This window comes from Sinocyclocheilus anshuiensis, unplaced genomic scaffold (assembly GCF_001515605.1).
Source record: "Sinocyclocheilus anshuiensis isolate Anshui unplaced genomic scaffold, SAMN03320099.WGS_v1.1 scaffold311, whole genome shotgun sequence".
NCBI classification, from domain to species: domain Eukaryota; kingdom Metazoa; phylum Chordata; class Actinopteri; order Cypriniformes; family Cyprinidae; genus Sinocyclocheilus; species Sinocyclocheilus anshuiensis.
The window spans coordinates 435262-453157 of NW_015549606.1; the positions used below are offsets into that span (position 1 = coordinate 435262).

The following is a 17896-nucleotide window of genomic DNA, read 5'->3' on the forward strand; positions in this document are numbered from 1 at the left end:
AAAGGAGCCGTTTTCTCATTTTTCTACTTTCAATATTAAATAAAAAAACGAATGATCGAATGATACACGGATTCTCACCTATTATCGTCCCTGTTTTGATTTCAGCAAATCAGTTCGAGCGGACGCACACAACCTGATTAATATTCATGAATCCATTAGCTCATTAATCCTTGGTGCGTTTTATATTGTTCTTATTAGTAGAATTCGTATCATTATTATCTTATCAGTATTTTTGTTAGTTTTTCCCCAATTTAAATTTTTTTACAGAAACACTGAATGACCAAAAAAGCACCACCACCAGTCCGAAGTTCAGTTAAAATGACATATGCATTCATACATGGTTATCACGTTTTAATTCTAATTACTAAAGTTCTATCATTAAATAATATTGATTATCATATTATAATGCTTGACTGACTGATGTTAAGAGTGTACTTTCAGATATTTATAAAACTGTGCCATTTTACAAACAAACATATATATATACATATATATTTATTTATCAGTCTGGCCAGTAAACTAAAAAATGTACTAGCCAATGGCGATTCAGTTGCCAAGGTGTTCGTAGAGGGCTGGCAGCACTGCGCTCACAAACGCTGCTTTATCAGGCATGATGAAATGGAAATGAGACCAATCGGACCAATCACCGCAGACTAGCGTCACGCAAAGGAGGGGTTTGGAAAAATGAATAGTTGAGCGTTTGGGAGTCGTTGAGCAAATAAAGTAAAAATAAATGCATATAAGACACTGAAAGTGTTTTTTGCCCTTGCATGCATGTCAACCTGTTGTTGGGGACTCCCAAAACCAAAATATGAACCTTTCATTACCCATAATAGGGGCACTTTAAGTAAAGATCATGTTCCATGAAGATATTTAGTAAATTTCCTACTGTAAATATATTAAAACTTAATTTTTGATTAGTAATATGCATGGCTAAGAACTTAATTTGGACAACCTTAAAGACGATTTTCTCAATATTTTGATTTTTTTGCACCCTCAGATTCCAGATTTTCAAATAGTTGTATCTCTGCCAAATATTGTCTTAACAATCCATACGTCAATGGAAAACTTATTTATTCAGCTTTCAGATGCATAAATCTCAATTTCACAAAATTGACCCTTATGACTGGTTTTGTGGTCCAGGGTCACATATAACATTTTAAGTTTACATATCATAATTAACTTTATCAGTTGAACTTTTAGGTATGTGCAATGCTTATCTTAATGGAAAAAGAAAAACGCCACATGTCACAATTTGTCTTATACAGAGTAGCTGCCCAGATGCCCACTGTCCATTATGAGCTGCCTAATGGGTACAACTGTGATTTTGGAGCTGAAAGACTTAAGATCCCAGACGGCCTTTTAGACCCTTCAAACGCTAAGGCAAGAAATATCCTTCTTACATTGTCCAAGTTTCTTTCTGAAATGTTAGTATTTTTTTTTTTCTTACGGCATCTTAACATTTTCCCAGGGTCTGTCAGGGAACACCATGCTGGGAGTCGGCCATGTTGTGACCACCAGCGTTGGCATGTGTGACATAGACATCCGACCAGTAAGATTTTAAAACTCTGCTGTACATCTACATGTACATGTCCTATGTCTTTGCTGCCAATACAGGTGACATTATGCTTCCCATATGTTTTTTTAAACAGGGTCTGTATGGCAGTGTGGTAGTTACAGGAGGAAACACTCTCATCCAAGGCTTTACAGACAGACTTAACAGAGAACTCTCGCAGAAGACGCCACCAGCAAGTGGCACATTTTGGTTTGCTTTATATCGATTTGTTGCTTTTTTTATGTTAACATAGATTGTTTTGTGTCCTTTGTGCAGAGTATGCGTTTGAAATTGATAGCCAACAACACAACTGTGGAGCGCAGATTTAGCGCCTGGATTGGAGGCTCTATCCTCGCATCTCTGGTGAGTAGTGTTCACTAGGGCTCTCACGGGATCAGATTTTAACTGCACAATTGTTTATGATATTAAATGTAGCCTATAGTATTAGCACAGTATCAATATTTAGTTATTTTAATATCACTATCAATATGTTCACCTCTTGATTTAAGTCTAACAACACCACAATATATGACTCTGTTGTGCTACTTTTAGGGAACTTTCCAGCAAATGTGGATTTCAAAGCAGGAGTATGAGGAAGGTGGGAAACAGTGTGTTGACAGGAAGTGCCCTTAACCAGTTCCATCAACACCTGGCTGCCTTCAGAGGGAGAGGAAAGAAAAAAAAATAATAACACACCACCACCTAGTAGAAAAAGCCTTCTTAGTGGACTCAGGAACTAACAAGGACACTTACTGTTATTTTTAGTGCAAACAAACCATATTTTAAACAGTTTGACATGGTTGCACTCTTTTCTACTCTTCAACACAATATTTTCATATATCCAGTTTGACAACATAAATGTTTCTGACCACCTGAATAATTTTAAATAACAATGACAAGGTTATGTCTTTTGGAACATGGGAATTATATCCCTCAATTGTATCAGTGTTTTAAACAGTTGAAAGTGTTTTTTAATTTACACCACTTTGCCACTTCCTAGAAAACGCACCACAGGAAACCAAATGTTTATGCTTTTAACAATTGATCGGCTGTTTTGGGAATAAAAGTTTTTTTTTGTTAAACTGGTCTAAATTTCTCTCATATTACATAAAGAGATAAAATTGTCAGTGTAGTGATTGTGCACATTTGTATTTGAAGTTTTGTTCTAATAATTAATACATTTCAACTTGTCTATTCAGACAGTTATTAAAGTTATTCAAAAGAGAATGATTTGCAATCCTAATAATTTACACACAAGATGTAAAAATGAAACTAGTTTAGTTTAGTTTTTTAGTTTTATTTAACTAGGTAAATATATACAAAACAGCAGTCTCAGTTACAGGTTTGAATTTATTGTTTGACTGTACAACATTTTTTGAATCTCCAAAACTTGTAGAGAAATGAAAAAAATACTACATGATGAAAAGACAATATTAAATGCGAAAAGTCTTGTAAGTGGTTTCATGCAAGTGCAGTCTTTTTTGGAAACACTGCGGCAAGCATTTTTTGGTTTCTCTTTTCTCTTTTCTCTTTCCGTATCTTACTCCTCAGGTATTTTTCAAGGCTCAACCTAAAATACAGAACAGCAAACATTACTGTGTATCCAGAAAATGTTAATTACATAATGTAACAACATTCGTTAGTGTCAATAACTATTTAAAAAAATAAATTTCAAAGCTTAAATGTTCACATGAGAATTTCACCTGAAACTTTGCATTCACTTATAAAGAATACAAAACCTTTGTGAGACAAATATAATTCCATAAAATACATTTTTCAGTTACATTTGTTGTTACTCTGATGTGAAAACTTTTTGTGGTTGACTTGTCAAATCTGACACTTGCCTTGTGTAAGGGGCCACATGTGAAGGTTCAAAGAATCGCCGCCTTTTGTATCTGGAATTCAGGTACCAGGGGATTGGATGTTCCTTGAAGCGGTACCTGATGAACAAGCATGCTTGCAATAAGTTACATTACACAAACACAAAATAGATGTGCATAGGAGAACAATATGCAAAATATTTACTCATTTGATTTGCTTACCAGAAGGTTTTGCCAAAAACATTTCTGCGCCATTCGCCCGGTCTACCTCTCTCTTGTCCTGTCTGCAGTAAGCGCAGAGAATCCTCACGTTCTGTCACAACTGTGTCAAGACGCTTCATTGACCTTTCAACCTATTAGACGAATTCAGAATGGAATATTGGTTCATCCATGTACACTTGACAAACTGACGAGAACAGGCACAGATTCACCCTGCGTTTAAACTTTAGGACCTATAGCTGCTCTCGGCTGTCATTTCCTTAAAGAGAATCATGAGACCAAGAATACAGCAGATAAAACTTGGCAGGCTGTGCAAATATGTCCCTTCAGAACTGGTTATGAAAAACATTTGATCAAATAGATTTGTTTTCTATAATACTTTAAAATATCATTTATTCCTGTGATGGCAAAGCTGAATCTACAGCAGGTGTTACTCCAGTCTTCAGTGGCATATGATCTTTCAGAAATCATTCTAATATGCTGACTTGGTATTTAAGAAACATTTCTTATTATCAGTGCTGAAAACAGTTGTGCTAGTTTATTTATGGAAGCCATGATATGTTTTTTTTTTTCTTCAGGATTCTTTTATAAAGAGAAAGCTCAAAAGAGCAGCATGTTGTTATTGGTAGATTTTTTGTATAAATGTAAAAATGTTCACTGTCACTCAATCAATTCAATGCATCTTTTGCTAAAGCATAAATCTTACTGACACAAGCAGTATACCAAAGTTGTGCATCGTAATTGTACCATAGTAATTTTTTTCAAGGTTATACCATTTTATCAAAGGAAACTAAATAATTAAATTTCAACAAATTTTATACCTTTTTGAGGCGCTCTGGACTGGGCATCGGAAGACGCTGTCGTTTTGCCTCCTGTTCTAAAGTGAGTAACATGTTCTTTTCCTTCAAAAGAACATACCTGCAAAATACAAATAGTATTTTCATATTTATTGAATTTTAACTTTGAAAGTCTTCAAACTGTAAAAACTACTCAATTACCAAAGTTTGTGTAAGTCTTCATTGCTTTTCACTCTAAGCTGTTTGCCAGTCCATGGAGCACCTTTGAGGTTACAAAAAAAAAAAACATTAACAATATATTATAAAGTAATGAGATGGTAGATTAATATGACTATCTCAAAACCTAGTAGGCTTCTTATCTTGACAGAATATTTGGGCACTGAATATAATGCTGTCTAGATAGGGAGCTCACTTGTTTTGAGACAAAGACTACAGCTTATAGTAACAGAACAAAACAAATTTCAGCTGAAATGGTATGTAATATTGCTGGCACCTGATTTAACTGTTTGTTCACCCCAGTTCTCTGGCAGGTCAAAAAAATCTTCCAGTCCTTCCCTGACACAGGATGTGTGGAGTGCTCGGTTATTCGTGGAGCTTCTGAACCACCACGAGTCATACGTTTGTCTAAATTCCGACAGATATGAAAAAAAGTTAATATTAATTGGTGATATATTAAATCATGCTTCGTTCATTCTGGTTAAGACACTATCATGATGCACTGACATTTAAGCCCGACATATACAGGTGCATCTCAATAAATTAGAATGTCGTGGAAAAGTTCATTTATTTCAGTAATTCAACTCAAATTGTGAAACTCGTGTATTAAATAAATTCAATGCACACAGACTGAAGTAGTTTAAGTCTTTGGTTCTTTTAATTGTGATGAGTTTGGCTCACATTTAACAAAAACCCACCAATTCACTATCTCAACAAATTAGAATACTTCATAAGACCAATAAAAAAAACATTTTTGTGAATTGTTGGCCTTCTGGAAAGTATGTTCATTTACTCTACATGTACTCAATACTTGGTAGGGGCTCCTTTTGCTTTAATTACTGCCTCAATTCGGCGTGGCATGGAGGTTGCATTGAATTTATTTAATACACGAGTTTCACAATTTGAGTTAAATTACTGAAATAAATGAACTTTTCCACATTCTAATTTATTGAGATGCACCTGTAATAAGCAAGAAAAAAATACCTTCGTTGACACGAATGAAATTTGGAGAACGCTTGAGTCGCACATTGAGGCTGTGTGTATGAAGAGACTGTAACAACACGCTGAAATTGTCTGCAGACAGCGGCAGTCAGGCGGCTCGTTACGGCCGCGGCCATCTTGACAATGTCAAACGAAACGATGAGCGGAAGCGTGCAGCGCCGCCCGTCGGACAATAGTATATATTAACAACAACAACACATTTCTCCACGTTAAAAGTTCCAACGTTTTTTTCCCCACGTTCAGCACCACAGCATACACCAATATAAATAAGCAATAAAACGTTATCCTACAAAATCAGCTATTTAAAATAGCATAAAATTGAGGCGCATTAAATAATATTTGCATGTATCTTTGAGCACTTTTTGTCGAGTGTTGATTGTTATTAAATGTATTTTTTCTTTATTGAAACAATTTTACGATTCATTATTTATTTGTGCTATTCTCAAATGCCTTCATGGACCCAGAATTTTAGCCAGTTAATATTGTAAGCAATACTATTATTCTTGTAGGTATAAGGAATAATAATAAGAGTAATTCAGAAAACTGAAGTGTAAATTATTCAATGTGAATAAAATACTACAGACATTCAAAAATGTATCTGTTCTCATTTCAACATATTTTCTCAATTCAAATGGTCTACTTTCCAATATTCTATTCTATTCTGCTCTTCTTAAGCTTTCTGTCGAAGAAAAAAAGATATCCACTTATTTACGATATTTCTTATTTAATTTCCAAAATCAACAGCTGTTTATGAAAATATTTTATATATGCAAATAAATGTATTTTATTTTATTATTTTGAGGGCCATCTACGAACCTTTATTTTGCCCTAAGTATGAATGGAGAACACGGCTTCACTCTGCGTTAGATGAGCCAATCAGTGAAGGCCTTGGCTTGTTCACGCACGCACTCCCTCAACAGTCATGGTGGGCATGAGCATTCTGCGGACGGCGGCTGCTTTTACAGCCCGATTGAACCCGCTGAAACGAACATGTCAGTCTTCAAATCTGCTCTCCAGGACTGTTGCACGTTCAGAACAAGGTAAATAATATTTATTGGTACTAAACACAACGACATGACCGTTGAGAAGGATTATGTTTAGCAGTGACCTTGCTTTGCTTGCTTAGCATGTCAAGTGTAAACTGGCCTCTACAGCAATCCCCTCTATAACTATTACTTTCCTATAGCTATCACATACAGCTGTTAAGCTATGTATATTCGTAAATATACTGTTTTTACATAGTCATATAGTTAGCAGTTTCTGATTCAAAATATTTCTTGAGTTTCTTGCCCGTTGCTTGTAAGTGTTGATGTGCAAACCAAGTTTGTCAAACAGTATTTTGGCCCTCATTGTAATAGTTTTACTTCCACTTAAGACTTACCAGTTGGATTTGCAGCTGTAGCTGTGTATTACTCTTGCTTCAGGTTAGTTTTGTATTATATTTGACTTCCTGTTGAATAAAAAGGGTGTTTTGCAGACAGTAATGCTGTGGCAATGTGTGTTGCCTTGCTGACCTTCTTTTTGCTATTTTTTTTTTTTAAAACCTATTTTAACCTTGCTCTTTTACAGTTGTTGTTCGTCATGGGAGCCATGGGAAAAAGATGTTTATCATCAAGCCCACTGACTTCTATGACAGAAGATTTCTTCACCTGCTGGTAAAACTTGTTATAAATACTTTGCTTCAGTTGCATATTATTTATAATGCTCATTCTTATTCCAATAATAATTTGAAATAATTTCCCAATATTTCTCTCCTCTCTTGTTTTGTTACACCAGAAATATTACATTCTTCTCACTGGCATCCCTGTGGCAGCTCTTGTGACGTTTGTTAATATTTTCATAGGTAAATTTCTCATGTAACTGGCAGTTTTTCTTCCTGTAGCTTCTGTACCTGCCATAATAACTTGAATAATGTCAGTTACATCTGCAATTCACTAAACAGGAGAATCTGAGTTAGCGGAGATACCTGAAGGTTACGAACCAGAGCATTGGGAGTACTACAAGGTATTCTAAAATTTAACTGCATAAAAACATCAAATACACCTTATATGCCAGTAAAAAGTGCCTATTGTAATTGTATTTCTTTTTATTGTGTAGCTGCTGTTATGAATGCTTCTGGTCTTTCCTTTCATTGGTTGTCTTCATTATATTTTAGCATCCCATCACCCGTTGGATTGCTCATACCTTTTATGACAGCCCAGTGAAGGACTATGAGAAAATGATGGCACTTATCCAAATGGAGGCTGAGAAGGCTGAAATGAGGTAAGCTGTCTTTATATGATTCAGCTAATTAGGATCAATGAGAACATGACATATTTTACATATATGTATTTACATTTAAGTATTAGATTTATATTTTCCTAAATATTTGGCAACACTTTACATTAAGGTATCATTTTGTTAACATTAGTTAAATGAATAGTTCATCCAAAAATTTGCTGGAAATGTACTCACCCTCAGGCAGTCCAAGATGTAGATGAGTTTGTTTCTTCATCAGAACAGTTTTGATAACATTTAGCATTACATCACTTGCTCACCAGTGGATCTTCTGCAGTGAATGGGTGCCGTCAGAATGAGAGTCCAAACAGTTGCTAAAAACATCACAATAATCTACAAGTAATTAACATGACTTAATTTAATCAATAAGCGTATTGTGAAGTGAAATGTTTAAATTAAGATGTTTTTTTACTTCAAACTGCTGCTTCCTGCTAAAAACGAATCCTCTTTCCATAATATTTCTTTCTCTAGTGAAAATGCACAGCCCTCATAGAAAGAATGTGTGTGTTATTTGGTTGCTAAATAATGTATTTGCAGTCCGTGCGTTTCACTTCGCAAGATAAATTGTGTAGTGAATTCATCAAACGCACCATCCAACGGAGTATACTATAGAAAAAAACTAAAACCCAGTATAATTAATTACGGTTTTCACTGGAGGAAGCATTATTATGGATTATGGACTGATATTTTGGCCAGAGGGAACTGTTTAAAGTTAAAACACCTTAATGATGGATTTGCTTATTACAAACACGCAGCTTTTCACTTCACAAGATGTTAATTGATGGACTGGAGTTATGTGAATTGCTTGTGGATTATTGTGATATTTTTATCAGCTGTTTGGACTCTCATTCTGACAGCACCCATTCACTGCAGAGGATCCAAATGAGGTAAGCTGTCTTTATATGATTCAGCTAATTAGGATCAATGAGAACATGACATATTTTACATATATGTATTTACATTTAAGTATTAGATTTATATTTTCCTAAATATTTGGCAACACTTTACATTAAGGTATCATTTTGTTAACATTAGTTAAATGAATAGTTCATCCAAAAATTTGCTGGAAATGTACTCACCCTCAGGCAGTCCAAGATGTAGATGAGTTTGTTTCTTCATCAGAACAGTTTTGATAACATTTAGCATTACATCACTTGCTCACCAGTGGATCTTCTGCAGTGAATGGGTGCCGTCAGAATGAGAGTCCAAACAGTTGCTAAAAACATCACAATAATCTACAAGTAATTAACATGACTTAATTTAATCAATAAGCGTATTGTGAAGTGAAATGTTTAAATTAAGATGTTTTTTTACTTCAAACTGCTGCTTCCTGCTAAAAACGAATCCTCTTTCCATAATATTTCTTTCTCTAGTGAAAATGCACAGCCCTCATAGAAAGAATGTGTGTGTTATTTGGTTGCTAAATAATGTATTTGCAGTCCGTGCGTTTCACTTCGCAAGATAAATTGTGTAGTGAATTCATCAAACGCACCATCCAACGGAGTATACTATAGAAAAAAACTAAAACCCAGTATAATTAATTACGGAGTAATGAGAATTAAATATTTGAAAATATTAAATTTGTTGCGTATGTGTATGGTAACTTATCCCTGTTATTATTTAGGACTGGAGTTATGTTACTTGTGGATTATTGTGACGTTTTTATCAGCTGTTAAGACTCATTCTGAAGGCACCAATTCACTGCAGTGAATCAGCATTTTTTTTTGTTTGTGGGTGAACTATTCTTTAACTACATTAGCTAACATGTAATAATAAATAAAATACTTTTAAAGCCTTTATTAATCTTAGTTAATTTTATAATTAAAATCAAAAGTTGTATCTGTTAATGCTATCTAATGGACCTGCGCTAACATGAACTAACTATAATGGTTGTGTTTACAGTACCTAACTAAAGATTAATACATACTGTAACAAATGTAATGGGCATTGTTAGTGAACTTTAACGAATGCATTAAGAAATGTTAAAGGGATGGTTCACCCAAAAATGAAAATTCTGTCATCTTTTGCTCAACCTCAAATTGTTCTAAACCTTTGTGAATTTCTTTCTGCTGCTGAACATGTCAAAAGAATATTGGTAACCAAAGTCTTGATGGTGCCCATTGACTTGAATTAACTTAAATTCATTGACTTGAATTAACAAAAATATGGAAACGGATTAGTTACCCAAATTCTTCTTTTGTATTCAGAAGAAATTCATACAGGTTTGGAACAACTTTAGGATGAGTAAAAGATAGAAATTTCATTTTGGAACTGTCCCTTTAACTAATGGGACCTTACTTAAAGTTATTACCAAAGATTTTAATTTATAATATAAGAATAGGTGGAACTCGTGTATGTGTCCTTAATTTTTTTAGCTTTTATTGCTGACAGGAATCATTTTTTGCAGATCTCAGTGCAAATCAATACCTGGCTCTTATGAGCAAGTGTCATTATGATTATGCCCAGCATTCACCACCTCTCCTTAAACACATTGCAGTTTCTGTTAATAAAAAGTTGTAAAAGTAAAAGTAGTCTTAACTGAAATTTTTGTTAGCCTTTGAGTCAAAAAGGATGAGAACCACTGTTTTTTTTTTAACTGCAGTACATAATTTCTTGCTCCACGGTATGAAATACATATGACTGAGTAGGACAGTGTTTCTCAACCCTGGTCCTGGGTGCCCCCCAACACTGCACATTTTGTATGTCTCCCTTATCTGACACACCTATTTCAGGTCCTGGAGTTTCTTTTAATGAGCTAATGAGTTGAATCAGGTGTGTTTGATTAGGGAGACACACAAAATGTGCAGTGCTGGGGGGTGCCCAGGACCAGGGTTGAGAAACACTGGAGTAGGACAAAACAGTTGGAATTTTATTACAAGAATTACTAATTAATGAAAGGAGAAAGACTCAACTGGTTTTCATGGGTTATCAATTTAATGCTATAATAACATTTAAGCCATTTTGGTTAAAGTAGAATCAAAGTTTGAAGGTCTAGAGCAGTGATGGGCAAACTTGGCCCTTCCAGACCACTTTCCTGCAGAGATTTGATCCAACCCTGATAAAACTCACCTGCCTGTAGCCTTCTAGTAGTCTTGAAGACAATAGGCTTGTTTGAGATGCGCCTCGCCTCGCCTGAAATGTAGGCGAGAGTAGGCGGCTGCAGTGAGGGGAGGAGTGAAATAAGCGCAGTCAAGACGGACAGTTCTGACCTCTCGAAGTGGAACAGATACCAACGAGGTCAAAGGCAGATATCGCGTTATTCTCACTCATGTGCTGTGCTGCTGATAAACGTGATATCATTTCAGTTCTGTTGCTTTTATATGAAAATAAATATGATACAAGACACTCAAAGTGCTTGCTATTTAATTCCATACGAAAAGGTGTATTTATCATCCATTTTTACTTTAATACAAACATGTATTTTAGATTTTTATAGAAATATGCACATTGCAGTTTCTGTTAATAAAAAGTTGTAAAAGTAAAAGTATTGTCTTAACTGAAATTTTTGTTAGCCTTTGAGTCAAAAAGGATGAGAACCACTGTTTTTTTTTTAACTGCAGTACATAATTTCTTGCTCCACGGTATGAAATACATATGACTGACGGGAATATTCATGCATAATTTAAATACATAAACACATGAAATCAGATTAAAAAAAATTAAACATTTTAGAAGAGAATGTAGCATCACGGTTGTCTGAACCAATGAGCATTAATCTGTGTCGTCAGTCAGTCGTTTCCCATCATTCTTTTGATCAGCGCAGTCGGTGGAGAGCAACTGCGCCCGACTGCACAATCCGACACAGCCGCCTCGCCGTCGCGAGAGTTTTTTGGCACACGTCAGCATGACATCAGAGCAACTCGGACATAACTCGGACACTTTTCTAACTGGCATGCATCTCGCGGTGATCGGTTCTGCGCAGATTTTGCTCATCTCAAACAAGCCTAGTGATTAGCTGGTTCAGGTGTGTTTGATTAGGGTTGGAGCTAAACTCTCCAGGAAAGTGGCCTGGAAGGGCCAAGTTTGCCCACCCCTGGTCTAGAGGTTTAGATTATCTAGTTTAACAGTCTGTATTATGACCTTTCAAAATTCTGCTCACTAAAGCATTCCGCACCATGTATAGGTTCATTTCAAGTGTGAGGTGCCTTCAAGTACAGAAATATCACAATATCATTAATACATAATGGACAAAAAGATTAGAAGAAAAGAGCAAAAACTTCTGTAGGGTAAAAATAATGAAGGAATTGTCAAACCTTGCGATGCAATTTAATGTCAGTACCACAACAACAAAGGCACTGCTCACAGATATGTATCTTGTTTTTATGTAGCCTAATTGGTTATCTCTAATTTATTATCCTCTATTTTTCTTGTAGACAACTACAACTTGAAGTCCGCCGACACATGAGAGAAAAAGGAGATGGACCCTGGTTCCAGATTCAGACTCTTGATAAGAATCTCATCGACCACAGCCCCAAGTCATCCCCTGATAACTAGGAGTGCTCGTGCATACCTGTCCAAAATATTCAGCCATTATACAATGTATAATGTATTGTTATAAATAAAAAATATCATGTTTCTTTTTCCTTTTTTTTTGCCTCTGGCACCAATAAACTAATGATTATAAATAGATTACTGCTCTTGTGTATTCTTTTGAGTATTGCTTAAAGAATTTACCCAGAAATTAAAATGTCATCTATTGATTTCAGACTGTTCATTGCAAAAATATATTGTATGGCTTCAGAAGATTTGGAATACAGCACATACTGACTGCTGCTTTTATGTTTATAGAAACTTGAAAGCTCCTGTCCTCATTCTTTATATTTTCATGAAAAAGATCAAACAAATTATTCATAATTTCTTATTTTGTGTTCCACAGAAATAGGAAAGCCAGCCAGGCTTTCAAGTTAACAAATACCAAAGAAACAATTGGAATCGATTGGATAAATTTTTTATTTTTGCAGTCACACTAGAATCAGAATCAAAATTTATAACAACAGCAATAATAGTACTAATAATATAATAACCAATAATAAATAAACTTTTTAGTCTATAGCACCTTTCATAAAAAAAAAAAACATTACAGTAAGCACCAAGTACTTTACATAAAAACGTAAAAATACCTAAATGAATATAACAGATTAAACATGAAGCTCATTTTATAATGATAATAAAAGAGGATAAAATTAGTAGGCCTATACATAAAATACTTAACCATAAATGGAATTTAAAACGAAGTAATAATAAAGGACAACGTAATACATATAATATTCCATAAAAATGCTTGTTAAAAGATTAAAAAAAAAAGATAACGTTAAGTTATTCAGTATGAAGCACACTACATGCAGACTGTACTGCCACTGCCATTATAAACACATCAAACTCACTCAGCGTAGATCTGAAAACGCCACCATTTGGCGTCAGGGTGAAAAATATTGCCTGTTTCTCCAAGGGGACACCCATTGTTTCCCACCCCTAAACCCCCCCTCCACCCCTCTATGTCCCAGTGTTTTCGTCGTCACATCCCTCGGTCCATGAGGAATGTCGGGTCTGTATGATTTAAAAATAGCCCCATCTCATCTTCTGCCTGACACGCTGCTCCAGCGAGGCTCATAGTGGTGCGAGCAGCAGGAATGTGAAGATGGCTACAGATCTGGGAGAGCTACTGGTCCCGTACATGCCCACCATTAGAGTACCGAGGACAGGAGACAGGGTTTTCAAGAGCGAATGCGCTTTTTCCTACGACTCTCCTGTGAGTATTATGTCATACTTCATGCTTGAACGTTAAACAACAACTGGCGTCCCCCGGACACGTGAAAAGCTGCGTATAGCGCCTAAGAGAGATGGGGGATCCTCGGCCACCATTCTCCAGCTCAACTTATGTGACAGCCTTCAGAAATAAATAAATAAATAACCCACGGGTGTTTACATCTTACAGTGGGACCAGGTTTCCCTACTTCAAATGGCGCAATAGGAGCTACAGATGTATAATGGTAGCATAAATAACACCGCAAGTCTGAACGCTGGTCTGTAATACAGAGAATTTCTGTCCTCTGTTTTTAAAGGCGTGTCAAAGCAATAATAATATTTCCCCCGTTCTTATGCATTCGACATCCTCCCATCAACATTGGCAATATAGTAGCATGATACTTGTTGAGATCAGACTGTATTGCTTGACACCAATAGACAAACGGCTGTTGTGTAGCTTGATAAATGTGCAAACTGTGATTTCCTAAATGTACACTAATAAGCAGTTAGCAGCCATGACTTATAAAACGAATTCAGGTCAACGTGGGTTGTTATACATATTCAACTGTACAATCTCTGACCACAAATATATAATAATCATATATTTCGGAGAGCGGTGATGGGAACTTTTATAGAAATGTGGGTAAAGTGCACAACTAGCTCCCAGCTGTAAAAGTTTTAAAGGTGACTCAGCTGTTTGGAGTTCCTCATGTCAGACTAAAAGACAGGTTATTTTTACACACTATCTGTTCAAGCTGTGTGTCACCAGTAGCTAGTGACAGGTTTTTCAGTCTGGTGGGCCCTCAACACCCTAACCAACACACACCAGGCCTGTAACTCAGTGTTTTGATTCAGATTAAACTTCTTATTTGTTTATTCTTTACTGCTGAAAGAGTTAAAAATAATGAATCTTATTGTTTTGTATGAATTTTGCAATTTAAAGGAACAAACGCCAACAAACAACTTTGATAACTTACAAGCATTATAAATTATGTGAATAATCTTAATGACCAAAAGTATCATGATGCCATGTTATTGCAATATATGCCTGAAAACTTTTCATTAACGTGTGCAGCAACAAAAAAGGGCACGATTACTGTAGTAATTTAAATTGTAAAAGTAAAATGCACAATTCTGAGCATTATGCAATTTTATGTTTATTTATAACTTTTATGTCTAATAATTTTAGTCCTATTTCTAATAATAGAGAGCAGATACTCTGCATAAAAAATTCAGTAAAGCCCTAGATTGCAAAAAGGATTCAGTTGTTTTAGATTGTGTTCAGCTATTAAAGTGTTTTCTCTTTTCATGTATACAGTTTGTATGTTTATGACTTCAAATGATTATGACATCTAATCTCTAATAGTAGTTTTGTTCACATTTGTTTTCTAAATGTAACTTATTAGAAATATGAAATTGTACATTATGTACAATTGGTTTTAATGATTGATATTTAACATGAAGTATAAAATGACTTGGCTACATTTGTCTTAGCTTAAATCAGGTTTCATCATTTTTTAGGAATCGGAAGGAGGTCTGTATGTGTGTATGAACTCATTCCTGGGTTTCGGAAGAGAACATGTGGAGAGACATTACCGTAAAACTGGACAGAGTGTGTACATGCACTTAAAAAGACACGTGAAAGAGGTAAGAAAAGTGACAAAACTTTTTTCAAGCTTTTTTTTATTGTCGGATTCTTTGTAAACTTCACAGAAAAAGTAAATATATGTTTCATTCACTCTAAAGGAACCTGAGCATATTAAATGCATTATGGAAACTTACTGAAAGCTGTATCCAACAACACAAAGAAAGCAAAAGAGACAAAGTAATATTTAATGATCATTGGTGTAATGTAGTGCAGTACATGTTGAAGAGGGATTCCTGTCAGTGAATGTCTTGATGAAGAACTTTCATTGTGTTGTCTGCTTACTGCAATTGACTTAATTTGCAATTGACACTTTTGACTTAATGTTTTGTGTACAAACAGATTTAGTGCATCCAGTAACATAACAAAAGCATTACCATAAACATAAGGTGCCAGTGAATAATGAGTAAACTTTTCCAGAACAGATGAGGCCAGTATTTTATTAGGTCAAGTTCGAATTAGCAGATTGCACTGCGCTGATTTTAAGAGGAAATCTGTGGAATAGATTTAAATATGAAAAGTTGTGCTGAATAAGGCCAACAATACTAAACATGTATTTCAAAGCATTTTCAAATGAGCAATAATGCTTTTTAAACATGCAAGGGGTGGAGGATGTGTGGATCGTGAATGACAGATGTTCCGATTCTGCAGAAATCTGTGGAGCTTTCTTTGGACTTTTGTCAGCAGATTCAATGTGGATGTGCTTATTAGGCTGCTGAGACTATGTATGTAGCAGCTAATTATTATTGTGATTATTGATTAGTCTGACAGTCTGAAAAATATTAATTATTAAAAAAATATCTGAATTAATTTTAATCCATTATTTACAAAAGTGTTTTTTCACATTTCACATCAACATTATCCTCCAAACAATGTGAAATTTGAAGGCACTGAAAACATATATAGTGAGTGTATCTATGTGCAATGAAATGTTGTATGCAAACAACTAAACTGATTGCTTACTATTTGAAAGTAGAAGTTAAAATCAGTACATTAAAAATGATAACGAAAAATAAAACCTGGTATGAGGTAGGAGGAACACACATTCACTCATCTGAAAATATTACATTTATATTCCATTACAATAGTCCCTTTACTGTTACTGCTCATTAAAGCAGCTCATTAAAGCTCATTACTGCTCATCTTATCATAGTGCACAGACACAATTAATCACTAATCAGATTAGTTTGTCAATTATTATCATTATCGATTTTATAAATGAGTTGTTGCAGTCAGAGTATATGTAGCTTGTTGAGGTCACATCTTTTTGATTTGTCCTCTTTTAGTCTTACTTTATTTTATTATAACTTTCAAAAATGTGGAAAAATTCAATTAAGCAGACATTGATGACTATTGGATTTAGAACGCAGCTAAGAGTATTGAGATGATTACTTAAAAGGTCCTGAGAGAGATATTTTTCACTCTTCATTGTGAGTTGAGTTTCTTGCAGATGGTTTTTGCCTGCCTCTTCTTCAAGTTTTAGAGCTCTGCTATACTCATATACCTAAATGTACACAATTCATGAAGACTGAATAGCAGGAGGTCTGTTGGATTTAGAAAATGTATGTCCATGTTCAGAACTGTTGTTTTTGAAAGCATCTTTGAATGTTATGGTTTTAATCATGTGATGTGACAGTTCTTCAGCACAAATTTAGAAAGAAACAGGCAGTTCAGAGGGTGCTTTTGACATTTTGGCTTATAAATGATGAGCCCAGCATAACCATCTTGGGAAATGTCAGCAAGAAAAAGCACAATAAAAGAACATCTGGATATTTAAAATAACTACAGTAAATGTGTTTTCTGAGTCAGAATTAATTTCTGTGATAACTAGACAGCATATAACTAGACAGCAGTAGATTAACAAAAAAACAGCATGGTACACAGAGAAGAAAACTGAACTGTGCCGCATTATTTAAAACACCATTTTACATTGTTTTTCACTATATGTACTAAATTTAATATAATAGATTTTAAATCTTTAGATTTGAAAGTAATGTCTCGTTTTTGAATGTTACCATGGCAGTCTTTCCTTATAGCAGTTCTACTGAATCCCAGTATGCTCTTATATACTGGCCTAATGATGACTGATTTGTTGGTTATTTAGAAGAGGAACCTAATTATGAAATGGTTTCTTGTTCTTTCCAAGTGAATGTGGATATGCTGGTTAAATGCTGCTATTTTCATGTCCGGATCTGTCCAGAAACGGCCGGCCCTGTTCCTGTAGCTTTTGTATTTGCTGTTTATACTTGGGATTACATGAGAAGCCTGTCAGCATTACCCATTCAGTCGTTACTCTACAATCAATTGATTTTACCATTATGTGCTTTGTACAGAACAAACATTCCCAACTGTCAAGCTTTCATATGAACATCAATTGGATTTTATCCAGATTTGCATCAGGATTCAGTAATATTTGTTGTTCTGCATAGACACACATGGCATTATTACCCATGTTGTTTCCTTTTATGATTTTCTTTTATTAAATTTTCAAAACACCGGAACTAAAACCACAACAAACATACAAACAAGGAACAGATACTGTCAGCACTGCTTATACAGTGGGTACGGAAAGTATTCAGACCCCCTTAAATTTTTCACTCTTTGTTATATTGCAGCCATT

The 17896-nt window shown here is 34.9% G+C and overlaps 4 protein-coding genes across 6 annotated transcripts in view; 3 read left to right on the plus strand and 1 right to left on the minus strand.

Moving 5' to 3' along the window:
• actl6a (actin-like 6A) overlaps positions 1-2630 on the plus strand; it is a 12656-nt gene extending 10026 nt beyond the window's left edge. Inside the window, exons 10-14 of the mRNA XM_016447805.1 lie at positions 1269-1383; positions 1472-1552; positions 1653-1748; positions 1832-1918; positions 2108-2630. Coding sequence (XP_016303291.1) covers positions 1269-1383; positions 1472-1552; positions 1653-1748; positions 1832-1918; positions 2108-2188 — 460 coding nt within the window. The 3' untranslated portion in view covers positions 2189-2630. The remainder of the gene's footprint in view (positions 1-1268; positions 1384-1471; positions 1553-1652; positions 1749-1831; positions 1919-2107) is intronic.
• A 257-nt stretch (positions 2631-2887) lies between these two features.
• LOC107659009 (39S ribosomal protein L47, mitochondrial-like) lies at positions 2888-5770 on the minus strand. The gene is made up of 7 exons (XM_016447774.1): positions 5592-5770; positions 4885-5015; positions 4593-4653; positions 4416-4512; positions 3598-3728; positions 3400-3495; positions 2888-3125 (listed from the first exon to the last, which is right to left on the minus strand). The coding sequence occupies exons 1-7, from the start codon at positions 5723-5725 to the stop codon at positions 3017-3019; spliced, it is 759 nt and encodes a 252-aa protein (XP_016303260.1). The 5' UTR covers positions 5726-5770; the 3' UTR covers positions 2888-3016.
• Positions 5771-6482: 712 nt separating this feature from the next.
• ndufb5 (NADH:ubiquinone oxidoreductase subunit B5) lies at positions 6483-12515 on the plus strand. Its single transcript, XM_016447775.1, has 6 exons — positions 6483-6649; positions 7179-7264; positions 7386-7452; positions 7552-7613; positions 7765-7871; positions 12260-12515. The coding sequence occupies exons 1-6, from the start codon at positions 6532-6534 to the stop codon at positions 12378-12380; spliced, it is 561 nt and encodes a 186-aa protein (XP_016303261.1). The 5' UTR covers positions 6483-6531; the 3' UTR covers positions 12381-12515.
• Positions 12516-13413: 898 nt separating this feature from the next.
• usp13 (ubiquitin specific peptidase 13) overlaps positions 13414-17896 on the plus strand; it is a 37947-nt gene continuing 33464 nt past the window's right edge. For all 3 annotated transcript variants that reach the window (XM_016447806.1, XM_016447809.1, XM_016447807.1), the window contains exons 1-2: positions 13414-13635; positions 15153-15278. In XM_016447806.1, the coding sequence (XP_016303292.1) occupies positions 13525-13635; positions 15153-15278 (237 nt within the window). In that variant the 5' untranslated portion in view covers positions 13414-13524. The remainder of the gene's footprint in view (positions 13636-15152; positions 15279-17896) is intronic.